At 41.8% G+C, this 20,323-nt stretch overlaps 1 protein-coding gene across 4 annotated transcripts in view; it reads right to left on the reverse strand.

Annotated features, from left to right (window-relative positions):
* Positions 1-12,953, reverse strand: part of LAMB1 (laminin subunit beta 1) — a 66,766-nt gene extending 53,813 nt beyond the window's left edge. The window contains exons 1-5 of one of the 4 annotated variants that reach the window (XM_039849122.1): positions 12,932-12,953; positions 11,903-12,016; positions 10,666-10,841; positions 7,996-8,131; positions 4,917-4,990 (exon numbers count right to left, since the gene is read on the reverse strand). In XM_039849122.1, the coding sequence (XP_039705056.1) occupies positions 4,917-4,990; positions 7,996-8,131; positions 10,666-10,841; positions 11,903-11,939 (423 nt within the window). In that variant the 5' untranslated portion in view covers positions 11,940-12,016; positions 12,932-12,953. Of the gene's footprint in view, positions 1-4,916; positions 4,991-7,995; positions 8,132-10,665; positions 10,889-11,902; positions 12,023-12,160; positions 12,319-12,344; positions 12,517-12,931 lie in introns of those variants that run through there. The other 3 variants (XM_039849121.1, XM_039849123.1, XM_039849124.1) reach the window with 3 other exon arrangements.
* Positions 12,954-20,323: the final 7,370 nt, after the last annotated feature.

Here is a 20,323-nt window from a genome sequence, read left to right on the forward strand (position 1 = left end):
AGAATGCGAGGGAATGCTTCAGAGAAAAGATGGATCTTAAAGGAGTTAACCAGGTGTTTTCCAGGCAGGGATGGAGATGGCTACAGATGGCAGAAGAGGTCAGTTGGGGCAGGGCAGGAAGGGACTTGTTTGCCATGCTAAGGGGTTTACTTTATTTTTATACAATGAAAGAGGAACACTGAAAGATGTAAGTGGACAGAATGAAATGATCAGAGTGCACTTTAGAAATATAACTCTGGCAGAGATCCTGGACGTGGACAAAACAAGAGACAAGGAAACCAAATAATAGAAAAAAAATGAAGGTCTTAAGTCAAACATTATAGTTTGGATAGAGATAAAGGGATAGAACTGAAAGCTCTGAAAGTTTAGTGAAAGTAAAATGTATTGAATTGTACTTGGTGATCAATCTCCCTTTCAGTGGAAAGGGAGGGAGAGAAAAGAAACATGGGCACCTGAGCCTGGGTAGCTGGAGGGACCGTGCTGCTAATAACCAAGACACAGAAGCGATGTGAAGGCATTTGGTTTTGGACTAATAACATGTGGGACATCCACATGGAGATGCCCACTGAACAACTGGAAAACGTGGTCTGGCACACAGCTGCAAAAATGGAGCTTGAAACATGGATTTGGGAGTCACTGTATACATACAATATTTGAAGCCTCCAAATATAGAATTTCCCACCAAAAAGCAAAGGGCAAGTTAAAAGGCAGCAAGGTTAGTGCTCCAAGAAAATGCATCAACGAAGGGCTAGACAAAGAAGGAAAGTGAGCGATGCCAGGAACTTTAATTACATTATTTCATTTAATCTTATTATGGGCTGAATTGCATTCTCCCCAAATTCTTATATTGAAGAACTAACCCCCAGAACCTCAGACTGTGACTGTATTTGGAAATAGGATCTTTAAAGGGATAATTAAGGTAAAATTAGATCATTAGAGTGGGCCTTAATACATTGTTACTGGTGTCCTTATAAGAAGAAATTAGGATATAGACATGTTCAGAGGGCAGACCAGGTGAAGACATAAAGAAAAGACAGCCTTTACAAGTCAAGGAAAGAAAGAGGCCACAGAAGAAGCCAACTCTGAGGACATCTTAATCTCAGACTATTGTCAAAGCCACCCAGTCTTTGGTACTTTGTTATGGCAGCACTAGGAAACTAATACACCCTCACAACACATTTGTTGTACTGATGAGGAAATTCAGATTCAGAGACATCAGATGACTTGCTAGCTATCGGTAGAGCTTAGATTGAAATTCAAGCTAAATTAAAACCAGACCTATCTTTCTGCCTCACTGGCTAAAATGGCATAATAGAAGGCTGAAAGTGGATGTCAGAGAGGAAGGACTAAAAAGACAAGAATTCTGGGAACTGAGGCAGAGGTTGAGGAAAGTGTGGTGGACAGGGTCAACTGAAAAAAAGAGATGAAGCAGAATGAGCACTAAAAGTAGGTGAATACTTCAACACTGATCAACAGGGTTAAGTGCATTTGGAGAAGTGGACATTGGATTACAGTGGAGAAAAGATCAAGAAAGTTAAGCCAACTTAGCAAACGGAACCTGAACAAAAATACTTCTGAACTAAAACCAGTGCTGGACAGAAATTTGGATGACAGCTAATGGTGAAAGCTAGTACATTTCAGACCTTTTCTTGCCTTCCTTAATAATCCTAATGGTCTTTTTCACTGATAAAAGGAGAGAAGGGTAAGAATATGGAAGGTCATATTTTGACAGGTTCTTTGACTTATTCACTTACTAATTGATCCAGTTGATATTTTTTTACTTATTCAGGAATACAAGAAAATGATACTTTATTTAACTCGAGTATTAGATTAAGAATTTTAAAGTAAGGGGTGAAAACTCAATAACTAAGTGAACCAGGGCAAACTTCCCAGGCGAGCAGGGTCCTGGGTGGCATCGCTTTGAGAGAGACGAGCCTGATGTCTATGTCACAACGGAGCAGAGAGGAAGAGCCTTGCAGCCAGTCCTGGCTATGCTCCCTTCTCTCTCCTTTCTGGAAATTTCTTAGTCCCAAAGGGCCACTGATGAATTATCCAATTTCCTGTGGAGTTAAGAAACTGCTGGAAACCAGAATAACACATTTTACCTACAAAACACAAGGCTTTCCACATTCTTTGTTTAGTCACCATCCTTTAGAGTCCTCACATTACTGCACAGTTGCCTCTGACTTTACACTAAATAAAAGAGCTATGAATTTGGAAACATCTGGCTATATACAAAAGCATACTGTGTATATACGAAATGAGTTTTGCTAGCCGAAGAAAACCCAATCCATTTAGCAATCAGCCATCTTCATGGCAGACTCAGAAAAGAACACATATTCTTCATCCTCATCCCCTTCCTGTCCTCAGTACTCTTAATGGTATCACCACCCTCCTAGTTACTCAGATGGAGTAACTTCTAATCTTTCTAATCTTTCTTCTTCTAATCTTTCTTCAGTTATGGCCTAACCTTTGATTCTAAGGAGTCCAGCTGACTTCCTTAGAAAACAGACTCCTCCTTTCTCTGTATGATGATTATCAGAGGCAGCAGTAGAAGGGGGTAAGGGGATATATGTGATCTGAAAAAAGCTCTCCAAGTAATGCTTCCAGGACACCTGGGTTTCAGGAGGCAGCTTTCTCCTGCCAGAGAATCACAGACAGACTCTGCACTGACCCGGCCCTCCACTGACACTGACCATACGAGAGTCCTCAGTATTGTCCCAGGCCACCCCTTTGCATTTCCTCTTGGCTCCCTCCCTGAAATACAGGTCTCATTTCTGTCAGGTTAACGGCTGCCTATTTCTTATTAAGTTCACACTCCCCAGGAAGGAATCAAGGTGCTTATCATCTTACTTCTTTTCCTCTGCTCACCTCCAAGCTCGGGGCAAACTTACATTGTACGTGCTGAACAAACCCTGCCCGAATGGTCCCACCACCAGAGCTGTGCTCTCAGACTGTCTCCTCTGCCCAGAACGGCTTTCCTTCCACCTCCTCCCACTGAAATCCTGCTCACTCTTCCAGGCCCAGGGTAAGTGCAGCCCCAGTTCTCTCCTCATGAAGCTTTCTCTTGTATTCCAGGCTAACGTTAAGCTCACCCTCTTTTGTGTTAATGTTCATTGTCCGAACTTCTGCCACAGCAGTTAGTGCATTCTGTCACGTATTATAAGTTGTTTCTCCCCTGGAAGATTGGAAGCTCCCAGAAAGCAGTAACCACTATCTTTAAAATATCCCATAATGCCTGAGGCAGTTTTTACAAACAGAAGATGGTTAGATTCATTTATTCACTTACTCATTCATCGGTAAATATTTGTAGAGCAATTACTAATCATCACCATATAAAAAAGCAACCACATTCCCACTATAGGCCAGGTAGCAAGATTATCCCTACTCCCAGAGCAGAGGGGAATGTCACCCAATCCTATAAAACAGGTGTTATTATTCTTCCCACTTTACCCAGGGAAAGCCAAAGATCTGGCCACACTTGTCAGTAAGGGGCAGAATGGGGGTTTGCACCTGTCTGTCCAACCCCATAGAGGTTGCTTTTCATACATAAGCTAGAACTCGAAGGATGAGTTCTCTCTCACAAACTAAAGTCTGACACATTGTACCCATCTTCACATCTCAGTTTAGTCACCCACCTCCTCTTTTTTACCTTCTGCACTTCCATGCAGAATTTCACCTTTGGCCCATTGTATTCCCTTGAATAAGTTTCAACTACAGAATACGTGCCCAAAGGACTTTGAATATAAAGAAACTCAGAACTATCCATGTATGTAAACAGATGTCCTTTCCAAAATAAAAAAAATAGGACCATCAACATTAATAAAAATGACTGAGTATATTTAGGTGTCACATAACATGAAAGCAGCATCCTCATGCATGGCTGAGTTTTAATTCCAACTGCCAGGTTGAGTATATGATCAATGAAGGGACAAGAGGTATGTTTAGCGGAAGCCCTCCCGCCCCTCTCAGTATCAGGTGTCACAGAGTAAACCTTCCATCCCAGCAGTAACAGCAGGTTCCTGAGGAGGTGAGGGCAAGGAGATGAAGAGCTCGGGCCTGGGAACCGGCAGCCCAGCCTCCCTCCCAGCCTCCCTCCATCAGTTCTGACCCCTGCCCACCCACGGCCCCAGCCTCCCAGGCTTCAGCAGAGGATGCAAGTGAGACTTTTATGGCTACCTGCCCAAACAGTAAATTTATCCCTGGCACCTTTTCCTAACTTGAGAAGGTATAGATAAGGCCCCCGACTCCAACTGAAAACTATTCACAAGTGATTTTAATTTGAGAAGCAATACGTAAATTATGGGGTTTGTGTGCACCAACATGTACTCTAAGCCATATGAAGTCTGTCATTCCCAGGCAGCTGCTTAAGGAGAAACAAAGGGACTTTGTATGGAGACATTCCCTAGTCCTGGAGTCATTTTACATCTCTAAAAGAGAAAGGATGAGAGAAGCCACATTTAAGAAGGTACACACATTTCTTAAGGAACTGTAAAACTGTTCCCACAAATTTTGCAAAACCTTGGAGACTAAAGATAATACACTTCCTTTTCAGTTACCAAACTCGGCATTAAATCATCAAGCCAAGCGATTAGGGATTTACTGTCCAGATGTTTTATGGTGGTTTGGGAGAGAGTCAGACCTGCCTCTGTCCATAGGGAAAGAAAAAGATTTCTCATTAAAAGTTTACCATTGAATTACCTTAGAATAGTGGGTTTTTCTACTTATTGCCACAAAGATAAGAGAGTTTGTTAAGTGTAGTTATTCACGCCCATGTTTTTTAAAACTGCTCAATTATCCCAAGTTATTGCAATAATAATATTTATGTTCCCATTTATATCAACTCAGAATATCAGTTTCAGGGAATTACACAGTGTTCTCATGTGTCATTTGTGAGAAATTTATGGATTCCTTACCTTGAAGGTCATTATGAGATGAGTAAAATGGAATTCTGCTTCCAAATCCAGTTGGATGGTTACATTTTCCACACCTATAGATTTTTAAAAAGTAAAAAAGGAAATAGTAAGGTAAACAGAAACATCTGTGAACAGTTGAGACTATTTTCTTAAATTATCTTTATGCTCCTCCTAGAAACCCTCTTTGCCTTCTATTTTAAGCTGAAGCCGCAGATAAGATAATGACAATAAACCTCTGTCTTGATTTAGGTGGTAAAGCACATATCAGAAGGATCCTCCCGTCTTCATAAATCCTTCTGGGGCTCAACGTGTTGAATCTGCCCACTAGAAAAAGGCATCTGGCAGAATGCCTATAGCTGCTGTCAAGGACATCTTTACTTAAGAAACAGTGAACCATCTTCCCAACTCACTAAGCCAAGAGGCTCTCCAAGGATAAAGAAAAAAAGGGGCACTTCCTGTGCACAGCAAGGGTTCAACTGACAGTCTGAAGAAGAACAGAGACACAATCCTTCTCTAGGAGAAACACAAATACTCCTTTTTGTTTCTATTCAGCAGCAAGGAAAATAAATAAGAGTCTACCACATATGCTGGTTATGCTCCAATTTAGAAAACCCCAGCCCTGACGGGGAAGGCGTTGGATGCATTTCCACAACTGAGAAACAATGCCAAAGAGACAAAGAGCCAATCCAATAAATAAACTGGCCCAGACAAATATTAACATCTTGCCTTTCGGGGAGAGCCTGAACAAACAAATGAGCCTTTGCATCATGCACTGAGGGTCCATCAGACCCGCCTTAACACACAAAAAAGGCCACTGGAATTCCAGAGGCGGAGAATACCTCCACCCCAATCCGTTAGGCCCTGGAGCCTGCCTGTTTGGTAAAAGAGACCTTTCCACCTTTCCTGTGCTTCAGAGAGCTTTTAGGGTCCATCTTCCAGAGCAAAAGAAGTCTTACATACAGGAAAATAGGAATGAGTGAGAATGAATTATATCACCAGCTGGCATATTTTCAGGAAATCAGTAGAACTTTTGAAATGAACTCTCCTGCTGGAAAACTGCCAAATCAATTGGAGGAGAAGAGGAAGTGGTCACTGGAACGGATATGAGTTAGTTGGAATGTTAAAGAAAAATATTATAATCATACTAACTTTATCTAAATTACTAAAAAGAACCATATCATAAACCTACTCTGAACATTTTTTTCAAGTGAAATGTTAGCTAAGCAACTATATGTCTCTCCTCGTCTAGGCTTTTAAAACCCTGCAATATTTGCTCAAAATGAAGAGATAATGAAATAATGTAAAGTACAAACAAGACTAGCACCACTTCTGTAACATAAGAACATATGCTGCAATGTGTGCCCTAAAAGCACATTCCACTTTAGATTCATAACCTGATAAAGCACAACGGTTTTTTTTTTTAACATGAGAAGAAAATTCCATGGAGAAAAACAAGATCATTATTCCACAGTATATGTGATTCCTGTCAGACCTAGGAACAGATCATCACAAAGGGTAAGTTGGAAGTAGATATAAATGCCAGGCCCAATTCTATGCCCAGGCACTGATTATTTAATGCTATGTAAAGCTCCACTTGGACAAAACACACAGAAAATGGATGAAATCCCATTTATGAAGAAAGTCCTTAATTGTGAACTATCAGACAACAGAGAGACGACAGGAGACAGTAACAATAGGTCCGATTTAGTCCATCAGTCTAATCTCCTCTAATCTTATGTCATAGGGTGAGAGAACTCAAGCCCCTCTAATTGAAAATCCCTTCTTTCTGGCACTTAGCCTCCTTGCCACACAAATTAAAAGCTGTAGAAATTTATAAACTCCTGATGCAAGCAAGAACTTCCCCTCCTTTAGAACAATAGCACATGATGAACGATTTTACTGTCTACCACCTGAAATGGGAACAGTGTCAGTCCTCACACTGAGACATCCTTCTTCCATCTTCTCATTTCACTAGAAGAACGTGAGCAGTCAGGAAATGCTCCTGTTCTGTTTGTAATAAGCTTTATGCTATTTCAAAAGTCCTCTGTGATTCAGGTGCAGATTTACAGAAGCTTCTCTTTCATGCTGAACTATCAACCAAGCTATTTTCCTATAAAAATAGGGCTCTAACTGATGCTTTCTGAGGACCAGTCTATCTCAGTCAAGCTGGTAACCAATGGAGTGCCAAAGCCAATCAATGAAACCAACAGTCTTCTAGCAAGCACGTGAGAGTTCATAGTCAATGATGAGGAATTCTATTAAAGGAGTTCTTTACAGAATGATGAATGACTGTGAACCTCCAAAAGCTTCTTGGGGCGCGGAGGGGTGCAGATGTAGTAGGGTCCATGCTTTCTATGGCCAGGCTTAGGTCTACATACTCTGAGGCCTTTCTTTCTGGCTCACTCTTTTTTTTTTTTTAAAAAAGATCTACACAATTAACAAACACAATAACTTTATCTTTATTCCCCAAAGTTCAGCATTTGAATTTGAAACAAATGCAAAACTAATTTTGGCTTAGTTTTACAGCAATAGTGACATCACGTTGATGAATTTATTAAACCATACCCAAAAGGCAAAGAAGGGACGAAAGACTGACTTTACACACTCACTGGAGAAACCGACTTGGGGTCATATCCATGTTGACAGAGTCTTTGAAAAATCATGTCCAGTGCTTAGTAATAGTACTATTAAATTTTCTTTAGATAGAAGAAAGGTATTGATAGTGGTGAGGAGTGATTTTGCCCTTTCATTTGGGGTTGATCAAAATGAGAGATGCTACGTTTTGTGGGCCTGTGATAGTACAAGGCCTTACCACACACTCCTCAATAACCTCCTCAAAATGAGGACTACGAAATACTGTGGTCTAGCATGAAAGACTGCTTTCTTGTAGGAAGTGTATGCTTCAGGAAGAAGGATCAGATTTTACCCAGAGAGGTTAGTGCTTCAGGCAGTTTATCTGTCAAAGGCCATGATTACAAGATCAAGGAACCAATAGTAATTATAAACACTCAGGAGCCCATAAACCCCTTCCAAGTGACCAAACACACTCTACGGACTTGTTCCCATACCAACCACATACCATTTTCAGATTGCCACCAAATCTTAAGGCGGTTTGGAGCAAATGTAGTGACCACATTTTCAATGAGATGACTGTCAGGATTGAGGGTCTCATGATAAGGATCTTGTGAATTGCATATGAAGCACTTTTTGTCCTCCTGAAAGCAAAGTTAGTTTCATGAGTCTAGGAAACAATCACACACACCCCAAAACAAAAATCAAGTCTGCAAAACAAAAATCAAACCTACCTACCTGCTTCAATAAAAATGAATGTACCAAAATTATTTAAATGACGTATCACATACCTTTCACTTTAACTTACTGAGTATGGAATTCTCCTGCAAATTTCCTCCTTTTTTGCAAATTCAAGGTCAAAAGTAAAAAAAAAGCATCGTTTCCATCAGCTAACAGTTTAATCAAAATGCAATTTCTAGGCTTAAGCCTTAATCTCAATAAATAGCTAGCGAAGCTTACTCTTAAAGTAAAATGCAGAAGAGGCATTAGAGAATTTTTATTGACATAAAGCAAACTGAAAATGAAAGAAGAAAACAATTCATTTGGCCTGATTTTCTAAAACCTACATAAGGTAGAAACAAAGTGTTAGGCAGAAGTATTTAAGAAGCTTTAAGAGCTACTTAGGTCTACTCTGTACAAGTGGTGAATCAGCAGTAGTGGTGTGCAGGCTACAGACTGCTCAGAATATCTGGGGAAGGAGTACTGGGCTGTCCTATTGTGTTGGCAGAACTATACACTGGACCAGCTCAAAGAATGCCAAAATGGTCCTGAACTGAAATTAAGGTATACTTAGGTTTTAGAGTAGCTTTGAACTTCTCTCTTCTCATCTTCCTTTTCCCTAAAATGGGTGCCACAGCCACCCTGGCAGTGGGTCAGGAGGGTTCAGAGAACCCTCTTTGCATTTCATCATGACAAATAATAAACAGCATAACTTAGTAGTTACCTTTTCCATATGGAACTCTGCTTTCTATCTAGGTTTTCCAAAATGCAAACTATTCTTAAGTTTGAAAATGATGCTAAAATTGAAATCTATAAAGTCCCATGTACTCCTTACAAACATTTAAGCAAGGGTGATATTCTTATGAGGACAATATCAACTGACTTTTACACTTGTATTTATTTAGTTAGCTATTAGTTTTCTCTTTCCTCCCAAAAGGATTTAGAGCCCGGCAAGATGTACTAAAATAGAGAGACCAGAAATCACAGATGCAATGGGACCCTGGACAAAATATGTAAACTTCCTGACTCATTTTTTACATTCACTAAATGCCTGAGAAAAGTGCATGCCCAGTTCCTTTCTTTAGGCTCTGGTATCTGTGAAGAGCACTCCACAATTTCATGGCTAATCATGTAAACCAGAGAGTCTGGCTCTACTTGCTTTTAACACAAATAGTCCATTCTCATTCTGGTCAAAGCTGGTTTCAGAATCTGGTGATTCATTTACAGGATGTCCTGGATTCTGAGGTAAATGTTAGCATATATTTTAGGTAAAATACACACGCTAATATTAGAAAAGGTAATATCAACTGCCTTCATTAACTCGTAGTCAAGGAAACTAATACTGAAGAACAATTACCAGAACTTACAAAAAAAAGTTTAATTATAGCCTCCCTTCTAATCATGAGGAAGCAGTCTAGACATTGCTGCATAAACCTGGAAGCAAATGAGTGGAATCCACTTTACCACATTCCTTGGACTTAATTTATCAGATCTCCAGAAAGGGCTCTCTTTCTGCTTGTAAAAGTGACTCCATGTTAAGGAATCTGTTGTGCAAACCACAGCGCACTGTGTCCTACTCCCGAAGGGCAGGTATACAAGTGGGTGAAGTGACCAAAATTAGAGCAATTAGCTTGGAACTTGCCCGGCATGTGAGACTAACATCTTCCACTTGCCTTAGAGATATCAGTCTCCTTTTTAAACATCAAGGAAAGGGATTCTGATTCTGGACAGTTTACACTTTGTGTTTTCTTTTTAAATTAATTTTGACTTTGTAAAAATGTGACTTCTGAAATATAAAATCTGGTTCTACTTTTAGAAATAGATAACATCCTGAAATTTCATTTCAGTCCTCATCTATGACAGTACCATGAAAACTAGAGTATTATGAATAAGAAAGCATCTGATCCTAATATCTAATAGGGGTAAATGGGAAAACAGCACCAAATGAGGAGAGGAAAACAGGTTCAGTGATTGGAGTGACCTTTCAAGGTGTCTGTCAGCACTGGAATACTCTTCATGCAAATGAAAGATTTGGAAAAAAACCCAAGATCACTACTCACTATAAAAAAAAGAGGATGAACGCCTTTTTTATACGTTTCCAAAGGCGAAAGATTACTTACTTACTTACACACACACACACACACACACACACAGAGCCATATGGCTATTAGAGCTGTGGGTCAGTGCACAGGGCAGGGGCGAGGTCGGTCTACAGCCCTGCCTTTCCATACCGCCGGCAGTGGTGTCGGCAGGAAACGTTCGGGGGATGCAACTGTGCAAACTGAGGTGGGCAAGAGGGTGAGCTACTAGCCTAATCCCGGGCCTCCCTGGCTGGCCGCATTTCCTATCTGGAGAGCTGGCAGGATGCGGAGTCCCCTGGGCCTGCCTGCCCCTTGCGTCTGGGCTGGAGGAAGCGCTCGCAGAGCGTCCAGCTGGGATGTCCCCCGGGCCCTCTCACCTGAAGGTGGCTGACGATGCAGTAAGGCTCAGGGGTGTGCAGCCCGCACGTCGAGGTCACCGAGAGCTTCTGTGCTCGGCCGATGAGAAGGTCGCCGGTGGCTGGGTAGCAGCTACCCTCCGCGCAGCCGTAGCTGAACTCGGGTTCCTGAGCGAGCACTCCGGCTTTCAACAGGGCTGCACAAGCGTCAGAGGTTGGGGGTTGGGGGAGATAAGGAGCGAGCCTGAGCAAAAGGAACAAGCAGGAGCGGCGACAGAGTGGATTCAGAAAAAAGCAGAATGCACAGAAAAAGAGACACAATGGAGAGATGAGCGAGAGAAAGGCCGGGAAGGCAAAGACGCGGAGAAGAGGATTTGGAAACACAGACACCACCTCAGGTTTGTCCAGCGACCAAGAGCATCGCGCCCACCCTGATCTGCTCCGAGGTAGCAGCTGCGGCCACAAACGATAGATGTGCAGACCTGCCACTCGACGTGACTGGACCTGGATGCAAGGAAGCTGGCGGCCAAACGGCGCACATCTGCGCGCGCGTGTGTATGTGAACCCGCGTGCACGTGCATCCTCGATGTGAGTGCGTGTGTGTACGAGGAAATTTGTGATCGTGGGGGCATGTGAGTGTGTGTGTGTGTACGAGCAAATATCGCGGTGGGGGAGGGCGAGGTGGCAGGGCTCGCGGAGGACATCACTTTCCCAAGCAAGGGGGAAGAGAACAGTCCCTTGGGCTCTGGAGCAGTTTCAACGCTTCGCCATTCCAGGGAAGCTCCCGATCCAGCTGTTTCTGGCGCCATCCGGGGGCAAACAACGCTGGTTAATTAAATCCACATGGCCCCAGTCTGTTCCCAGGACGAAGTCTGCACTCAGGTCGGGCACTTTCCTGGGAAATGGGCTTCCGGAGAGCCTTCCCCGGCGAGCCCCTTTACCCTGGGGAGCCTGCCTCCCCCGGTGGAGAGCCCCAGCATGAACAGGCCGAAAGTGCAAAGACCCGCCGGGCGGTTGCGGGAGCCTGCGGGATCCCGAGATGTGGGCGCAGAGTCCCCGGGATGCAGGTCCGCGACGATCTTCGCGCGCGGTCTTTAGCCGCCACCGAGGGCGCTGGCATTTAATCCCAGGGCATAATTTCCACCCTAGTCCCTTTCCCGATCCCCCAGGCGCCCTCAAACCTGGGTCAAACGGCATTGGGGTTTTCTTCCCCCATACCCCACCCCCACCCCAACAGACACCGTTTTCTCGGAATTACCTAAGACACTGCAAGCGAACACCTGGAGCAGCCCCATGTCCAGTGCCTGTAGCCAAGAGGACACGGCAAAAGAGAGATCACCAAGCTGCCTGCCCTGTTTTCTCGTGTTCCTTTCTGGAGAGGTGAAGGGGGTAAAAAATAAGGTAAATGTTTAGAGAGAGAAGAGGGGCCCTTCCATTTCCTGCCGCTCCCACGGAAACAGGGGCGGGCAGGCGGGTGGGGAGGGGTAAAATCGCGCAGCCACTTTGTTCAGCTCACCCAGCTGTGCGAGCGCTCTCCCGGCGGCCAGCAGCCCGGAGCCAAAGAAGGGAATTAGAAAGTTTAGCCTTGGGAGGAACCAAGGGAGGCGCCTCTGCTCATGCGCATTTGGAGAGCTGGAGCCGAAGGGGCGGGCGGCAGGAGGCCACAACTTAGTTAGGAGGGGGGGAGGTCTCGGTCTCACCATCCGGGGGAGCTTTTGTTTTAAGTCTGCGTCTTCAGGCTCTGCGGGATTTTGGCTCTTCTGGTTCCCAGAGAGCGGCTGCGCGGCTGCCACCGGGTGCGCGTCCCGAGCCGGGTTAGGGGGTCGGGCTGCATTGGGGCTGTTCTCCGAGGAGGTGTTCAGAACGCCTGGCGTGGGGAGGCTATTCGGGACCTCCCGCGCACTCGTGCAATTTACATTTGTAAGGAGTGAGTCACGAAAAGGTGCCTAAGGCTACAAACTTTTGCATTGCGCATTCAGGGAAGGCACTCAGTTAACCCTTTTGAAAGAAGGTCGACCTTTCTGGCTTGTTCCTGGGAAAGAAGCGAACCCTTAAGTACCTCTGAGATGTGGCTAGGCGCGACAGCTATAATGTCTTCATACGAGGGAAGGAAAACTGCTCCCTTTGTGCACACATTTATCCGGGGCCTGCCCAGGTGGCAACGGCATTGAATTACCCATCTGATTCTGTTTTAAAAGTCTACTTCGTACATAAATCTAGACGATGGCTCTAATTCAGATCATTTCTCAGACGACACTTTTGTTAAGTGACACCTTTCTCATCTCACCTTGACAGAGTTGACTCAGTCACGAAGCTGGAAGTCTCTCCTAAGAGGCACTTCCTCACAATCTCCACAAGCACCACCTCCGCAATTCTAGAGAGAAACTCCATGGAACAATATACAAATGATGAAGCCAGGGAGAGGACCTCTAATGAAGTGTCTTAAACCGGCAGTGTGTGACCCGCCTAATTAAATAAGATAAAATATAAGCTCACTCATCTCCTGGGAGTTGAAGAGGGAAGAGAGGCGGATGACAGAACTCTGCCACCATGCGAATTAGCCCAATTCTGCGGCGTTAGCAATGGATAGTCAAGGCTTGAGCTTTCTTGAGTCTTGCTCTGGGAAAAAGTGCCCGGAACCAGGGAAGTGTCCTTAGTTGTTAGTCCAGTCAGGAGAGTTTGCTTGTTTTCTAATTAATCACTCCAGAGAGGTTTAAGTGGCCAGTTGGTCAGTTTTTAACTTAGTTGTAATGAAATAGGGCTCAGGAAAGTTTAATCATTAGACCATAGAGTACGCTGCTTTATGAGTTTATAAACATGCTTTCTGCTGCAGGAGGCAGGAGCCTCAGGTCTCGGTGATGCATTAATTATTCACCAAAGCGGCACTTGCCCTCCTGCAGACTCACTGATGGTCAGGATCCTAGGTGCTGACAGCACTGAGAAAGCAGAGGTGCTGTTGTGAGGTCTAATGTTGCAATGGAGGGTCTTCAGAGCTTAAACTATTAAAAGGCAAATCCCTTTTCCTCTTGTCAAGTTTTTAATACTCTGGGGCAGAGTTGCTTATTACAGTTTTTCACCCATTCGAATTGCAAGCATCATTCCTGAGACTGGCCTCTGCTTTCACAGCAGCGGAGGCCTCCCTGCTATGTGGCAATTATACCTGTCCCGGGTCAGTGTCCTCTCCAGAGGGCAAGAGTTACTCACCTTCAACACTCTTCTAAAGCCCCCTGCTCTCCTGACCACCTCACTTAGTAGTAAACTAAACACTACTAATAAAATTAGAGATTTATTGTTGTTGCATGTATACATGTAGGAGAGCATGTATAACACCTTCCGCCCACTCTGTCTTTGAATTAGTCTATTTCCATTCCCACCTTTATCTTTTGTATGTCTGTCCTGGAAGCGTGTGCCTTCACATACAAACCTGCTCAATTCTCTCATCTTAAGGGGAAAAAAACCAAAAACCTGTCTTTATTCTACATGCCTTCTACTTACTCCTTTCCTCCCTTTACCTTCATAGCCCAGGTTTTCAAAATGACACTGCACTTACCTTCTGTTTCCTCCTGCTTTCTCCTTTATCCTTTTATAATATGACTTCCAGCTCCAGTGGTCTCAGTAATTACCACCAACCCTCTAGTTGCCAAATACAATGGGCATTTTCCCTTTTTGATCTCTGTGGCATATGTGTCACATATCACTCCCTCAATTTTTTTTTTTTTATTAAGTTCATTCCATCAATTTCGAGACTCCCTTTTCTTTGGTTTCCAGGACACAATTCCCTCCAAAATATTCCCACAGCACTCCGACTCTTCTTCCATTTCTCTTTCTCTTCTCTAATCCCTTAAATGTTGGTGTTCCTACAGGCTCTGTCTCCAGCTTCTTTTTCCTCTAAACACTTTCATCCACACCCAGTGTTTCCACTGCCTTGGACTTGGTACTCCCCACATCTGTAACTCCAGCTTGAACCTTGCTTGGAATTTACATTCAATTTCTAATAGCCTATTGAATATCCCTACTTGGATGACCCATAGGACATGTGTTACAAAACTGAACTCATCTATTCACCCACCCCTTGTGGAACAAAATGTGTTGTTTCCAATTTCAATTACTGTCACCATGATCCACCCCTTAGCTCTAGACAAACCTGGGGACAGGACTGGCTATAGGATTTGCAGGGTCCAGAACAAAATGAAATTGAACATGTGGGACCCCTTGTTCAAAAAGTAATGATTTCAAGATGGCAGCAGAGCATTAAACCAAGCCTGGGACCCTTCTGAGCGAGGAGTCCCAGGAGACTGCGCAGATCACATGCCTTTGTAGCCAGCCCAGCTTGGGAATTGTGCCTGACATTTCCCTCTCCTTTTCCTCTTCTCACCCTATCGTCAGGTCCTGTCATTTCTGCTTTACTAGTCATCATTCCCCTGACATTCTAATCTCATTGCCCTGCCTTAATTTTGTCTCTCTTCACGTCTGGTTCAAACGACCGCAGGAGCTCCCTGGCTGCTATTCCTACTTCTAGACTCTTCCCTTCTTCAGTCTATTCTTCCATAACATTGCCAGAAGGATTTTTCATATGCAACTTTCATAATGTTGCTCCTTTGTTCAAAAGCTATCGATGGCTTCCCTCTGCCCATGTGAGCTTCCTGAAGTTCCCTATATGTGACATGCTTTTTATACCTTCATTTCTTTCTGTCTGCTACAGGGACCCTTCTTGATGTCATCAACATAGACAGTGCAACCTTTGAAGCCTCCATTTAAGCATGACGCTCTCCTCCCTTTCTCCACCCTGACCCCGTCTACTAGCACCGTGTAAAAGCCTGTTACAGCATAAATGACATAAGACTGTAACTGTTTATGCTCTTATCTCCACCATTAGACAGTGAGACAGGTACTGTGAAACATTCATTTGTGCATAAACATTGCCTGATGTGACAGGAGGCACACCGTAGGTACTCAATAATATTTCTTAAATGAAAGTAAATAAAGGCTATTCTCCATGTTTTAAAAACTTTCTTAAATGTCCACTTTCTACCTAACATGAATTTCTAGTTGAAGAAATAAAGAAACATCATCAACAGACTAGAGTTCATTTTAGGAATACTTCCAAATTTCGCTCACGGACAAATTCTTCTTTTCTATTATTTTTCCTACAACTTCTAATTTCTGAAGATGTTACAAGTTTAGGAGGAATCAATCACTTTTATTAGTAAAAGTATTAGTATCCCATTGAGGCTTTACTCATGCCGACACGACTCTCCTCCCACACTTATACTTACCTGGGACTACCTGCTTCAGTATAAGGAGCCCAATTGAGAGTTCTATAGCATTTTGAATGGCCAATGAGACTGCAAATTGTTGGCTGTTCTGTCTCAAAGAATGTGTAACAGTTAGCTCCCTGAGGCATTTATCATTTTGTTTGGTGGGGGAGGGGAAAGAACTGCTTTCAAGGTCACTTTCACACAGTATTGGAATGCTACTTATGTGTCTCATTTTTTAATTTTTTAATGATCTATTTTCTCAGTAATCTTTTTATTTTTCAATTATAGTTGATATACGTTATATTAATTTCAGGTGTACGACATGGTGATTAGATGCTTATGTAACTTACGAAGTGATGCTCTGATAAATCTAGTACCTATCAGACACCATACACAATTGTTACATTATTGACTACATTTCCCATGCTATACTTTATATCTCCATGACTATTTTATAACTACCAATTCATATTCTTTAATCCCCTCCCCTTTTTCACTCATCTCCCCAACCCTCTTTTATCTGGCAACCATCAAAATACTCTCTATAAGTTTGTTTCTGTTTATTCGTTTGTTTTTTAGATTCCACATGTAAGTGAAATCACATAGTATTTGTCTTTCTCTTATTTTACTTAACATAATTCCCTGTAGGTTCATTTATCTTATTGCAGATAACAATATTTCATTCTTTTTTATAGCTGAGTAATATTCCACTGCATATATGTACCACCTCTTCTTTATCCATTTATCCATTGATGGACACTTAGGCTGCTTCCATATCTTAGCTACTGTAAATAATGCAGTAAACAAACAGATGTATATGTCTTTTCAAATTAGCGTTTTGGATTTCTTGTATAAGTACCCAGAAGTGGGATTCCTGGATCCTTCTTTGTTTCATCATAACCTTTGTTTTAAAGTCTATTTTGTCTGGTATAAGCATTGCTACCCCAGTTTTTTAAATTTCCATTTTCATGAAGTATTTTTCCATTATTTTCAGTCTGTGTCTTTGATCTGAAGTGAGTCTCTTGTAGGCAGTCTTGTCTCTCTTATCCATTCAGTCACCCTATGTCTTTGAGCATTTGATCCACTTACATTTAAAGTAATTTTTGATATATAAGTAGTTCTTGTCATTTTATTATTCATATTTTTGATTTTTTTTCTTCTTAAAGAAGTCCCTTTAATATTTCTTGTAATACTGGTTTGGTCACCACCAAAGCTGAACTCCTTCAGCTTTTTCTTGTCTGGGATTATGCGTGTCATTTTAAATACTGCATTGACAGTGAAGCAAAGATGTCACATTATAGACTTTGATCTTTAGGTCTTAAAACCTGGCTATTTAGATAACATCATTCTCATGAAAAGTAGTAGATTTTTGTTGTCTTGAAAATTAGATTTAAGTGTATTTTGCAAGTTCGGAATTGATCTAGAAAAGTTCAATGACTGGTAAAATTTAGGAAAAATGTTATACAACACTTTCTACAAACCTCTTTTATAATATGTAAGACAGTAATTTATAATTTTGTATTCAATATCCTTGCCCCGAAGAGCTATTTGAGGGCAAGGATTGTATTTTATCAGAATTCATATTCCCATCAGGTGGCAGACACATTCAATATCTACTTGTTGGACGAATAACTCAAATTGAATAACCCTTCCTAATAAGTGTTAAAGGAACACTTAAGGGGTCGTTACTGTCACTCTCAATAATATAGAATCCATCAGGCAGGAAGTAATGGCATTTTCGGTTTCAGACCATACAATAGAAACTGCTGTTTAACATCCCTTCATCTGGTAACAGCTCCTAGGCTTTTTTTTTGAGGGGATTGATCCTTTCACATTGTCAACCCACATAATTCAAATAGGGCTAATCTTTCCATGGGCTCTAGGCTAATCAGTGCATTTCCATCTTCCTCTTCCCAGTAGTTGGTTCAGAGATGGGTATGTAAGTCAGCTTTTCCAGTTAGGTGACTTATGGGACTTCTGTGGAAATTACTGGAATTTTCATGAGAGAAAAGAAAACCTCTCTTTCTTCTTAGACTTGGAGTTAATGTGGATGTCAACCCGGAATTGGTGGAGGCTTCTTGAGACTGGGGCCAACACAGAGGAAAGCAGAACTGAGGGAAGCAGTAGGGCAGATCCTTAAGGACCACTTTGAGGTAACTTGATCCAGCTATGCCTGAAGAAAGCCTATATTACCTTAGCCAATTAATGTTTCTGGATATCTAGCATGAGAAAGTTATAAATCTTTGTTACTTTTAGCCTGAGATTTGGGAGGTTTTTTGTTTTAAACTGCAATGTAACCTAGTTTATCCTGGCTACTTCAGGCAGGTCTTTTTCAACACCGTCTTAAAAACAATCATCTGTCTATTCTTAAATATCTCAAAAGAAATGTCACAAACGAGAGCATACCCAAATCTATATTTTAGCATTTTAAGATAGTTGCTAAAATAGATGCGAGAAGGCTTCATCCATGCTCTTTACAGGCATTCTCTGAGCTTGCATACCCATTGCATTTCACCTCCCCAAAAGGTGGCAAGATGGTACTGTAGAGGTAACATGAGATAGGGTGGCACTTTTCTACCCACCTATGCCCATGAATTAAAAAACCATTTCTTTTTTAAAAATGTTCTAATTTATATTTAACACCAAATGAGACAAGTTTTTTCAGTTCACTATTTATTCTTTGTTTATGGATTTTAGTATCTGGTTGCTAACCCAACACTTTAAAAATGAGTAGAAGGGAGATTAATGTTTGAAGAAGGCTGGAGAACTTTAGGAAATCTCTTCAAACATTTTATCAGAGTCATAGCAAGATTAACTTAAATGTAGTCAGTTAAATACCTTAAGACTTAAATGTTAGTCATCAACCTGAGTTCCATTTTCTGGCATATCATATCTTTACTTTTCTTCACGAGTGCCCAACCTAAAGAAGGGCAGTAAGAATTTTAAAAACACAAATACTTACCAGTTCACGGATAATGAAATGTGTTCTTTTTTGCTCTAAGCTATATACTTGGACAAAATACATTATCATCTAGAATTTGAGGTATGTTAAGACTGCTTTTTGTTTTAAAAATGTTTATTGAAATCACTGTCATGTTGAGTAGGCAGCTAACACTCAGTGGTTGATAGTTAAGTTTTAGAAAAACACTTCTTCATTAAACTTAGTTCATCTCTCATAACAACTCACCTAAAATTGTATTTTAAAGATGATTTTAGAAGTTTTATTTCAGCTGATGGTGTTACTTCCCTCAGCTTTGTCAGGATGCTGAAAATCAGTAATAGCCAAAGGAAGAAAAGAGGATTTTCTGTATTCTAATATTTTAATTTTTAAAAATCCTCCTTTGCTTTTTTATCCAGATTCTTTTTTCCTTTTGAAAGGTCAAGTTCAGCTCCCAGTGAGCCCGTGAAATCCTGACACATCTCCCCATGAGTTCCTATCCCCATGCCTGGTGCACAGTAAGTCTCTGGAATATGTTTACTGAATGAAAAAGCACTTCTTATTTGACCTATATCTTGAACCTAGGCAATATTCTTATACCAGAGGCTTGAAGTGATTGTCTAAGCTACTCTCTTGCTGCAAACCTATCTCATAGTTCTGAGTTATTAATTATTACCTGGGGTGATCCAAGAAACTGGATTTAATGAGCAAGTTAAATGCTCCACTACTATTTATGGCTTGTACTGGAAGTGGATCCTAATTCTCGATCCAGTTTTTACCCTGGGAAGATGAGATCTTTGAGCACATTTCAGAAGTGATGAAAATGCTGGTTAAAGTCATCCTCTCTTAAATAGCAGCAGTTCTGCCTTATCTCCTCCAACCATTACGCCCTTGGCCTTCTAGAAGAATTAACTCTACAATAGCAGTTCTTCTGAAAGAGTAGCCTGCTCTTCTGGAAAGAGAGCATTTCTTTCACCATAGCTGCTGCACTTGCTGCTGCAAAGGCTGCTAATCAGGCTTATGAAGGCCAACCCACCCAGAGCCCGGTGCTGTGTTTTATCACACCAGAAATAAGTCGGCACTAGGTCTCACTTCAGGATCAGGTGCTGTTTCACATATTGGGCTATTTGTCAAACAAAGAATTTGTAGGATGTGTTTGTTCTTTTCAAGATGGCTAACGAAATGCTGCTATTAAACTCTAGGACTAAATGATTTCTTGGTAATCCTATTTAAAAATCATGGAACATGGAGCTGACAATTTGGTCATCTATACTCAGATAATCCATGGTGATAATCACCACTATTTGGTTGACCTTTGAAACTCCACCTATCTACCCAATTAGTACCTTAAGCCTCAGCAGCAACCTCTCTCATTCTTTTTAATACTCTTGAGCACTTACTATGTGCCAAGTAGTACTATGGTATATATTCTACATTTAGAGACCAGTGTGTGTATATATATATATATCTATATATATACCAT

The sequence above is a fragment of the Pteropus medius genome, unplaced genomic scaffold, assembly GCF_902729225.1.
Source record: "Pteropus medius unplaced genomic scaffold, Ma_sr-lr_union100, whole genome shotgun sequence".
NCBI lineage: Eukaryota > Metazoa > Chordata > Mammalia > Chiroptera > Pteropodidae > Pteropus > Pteropus medius.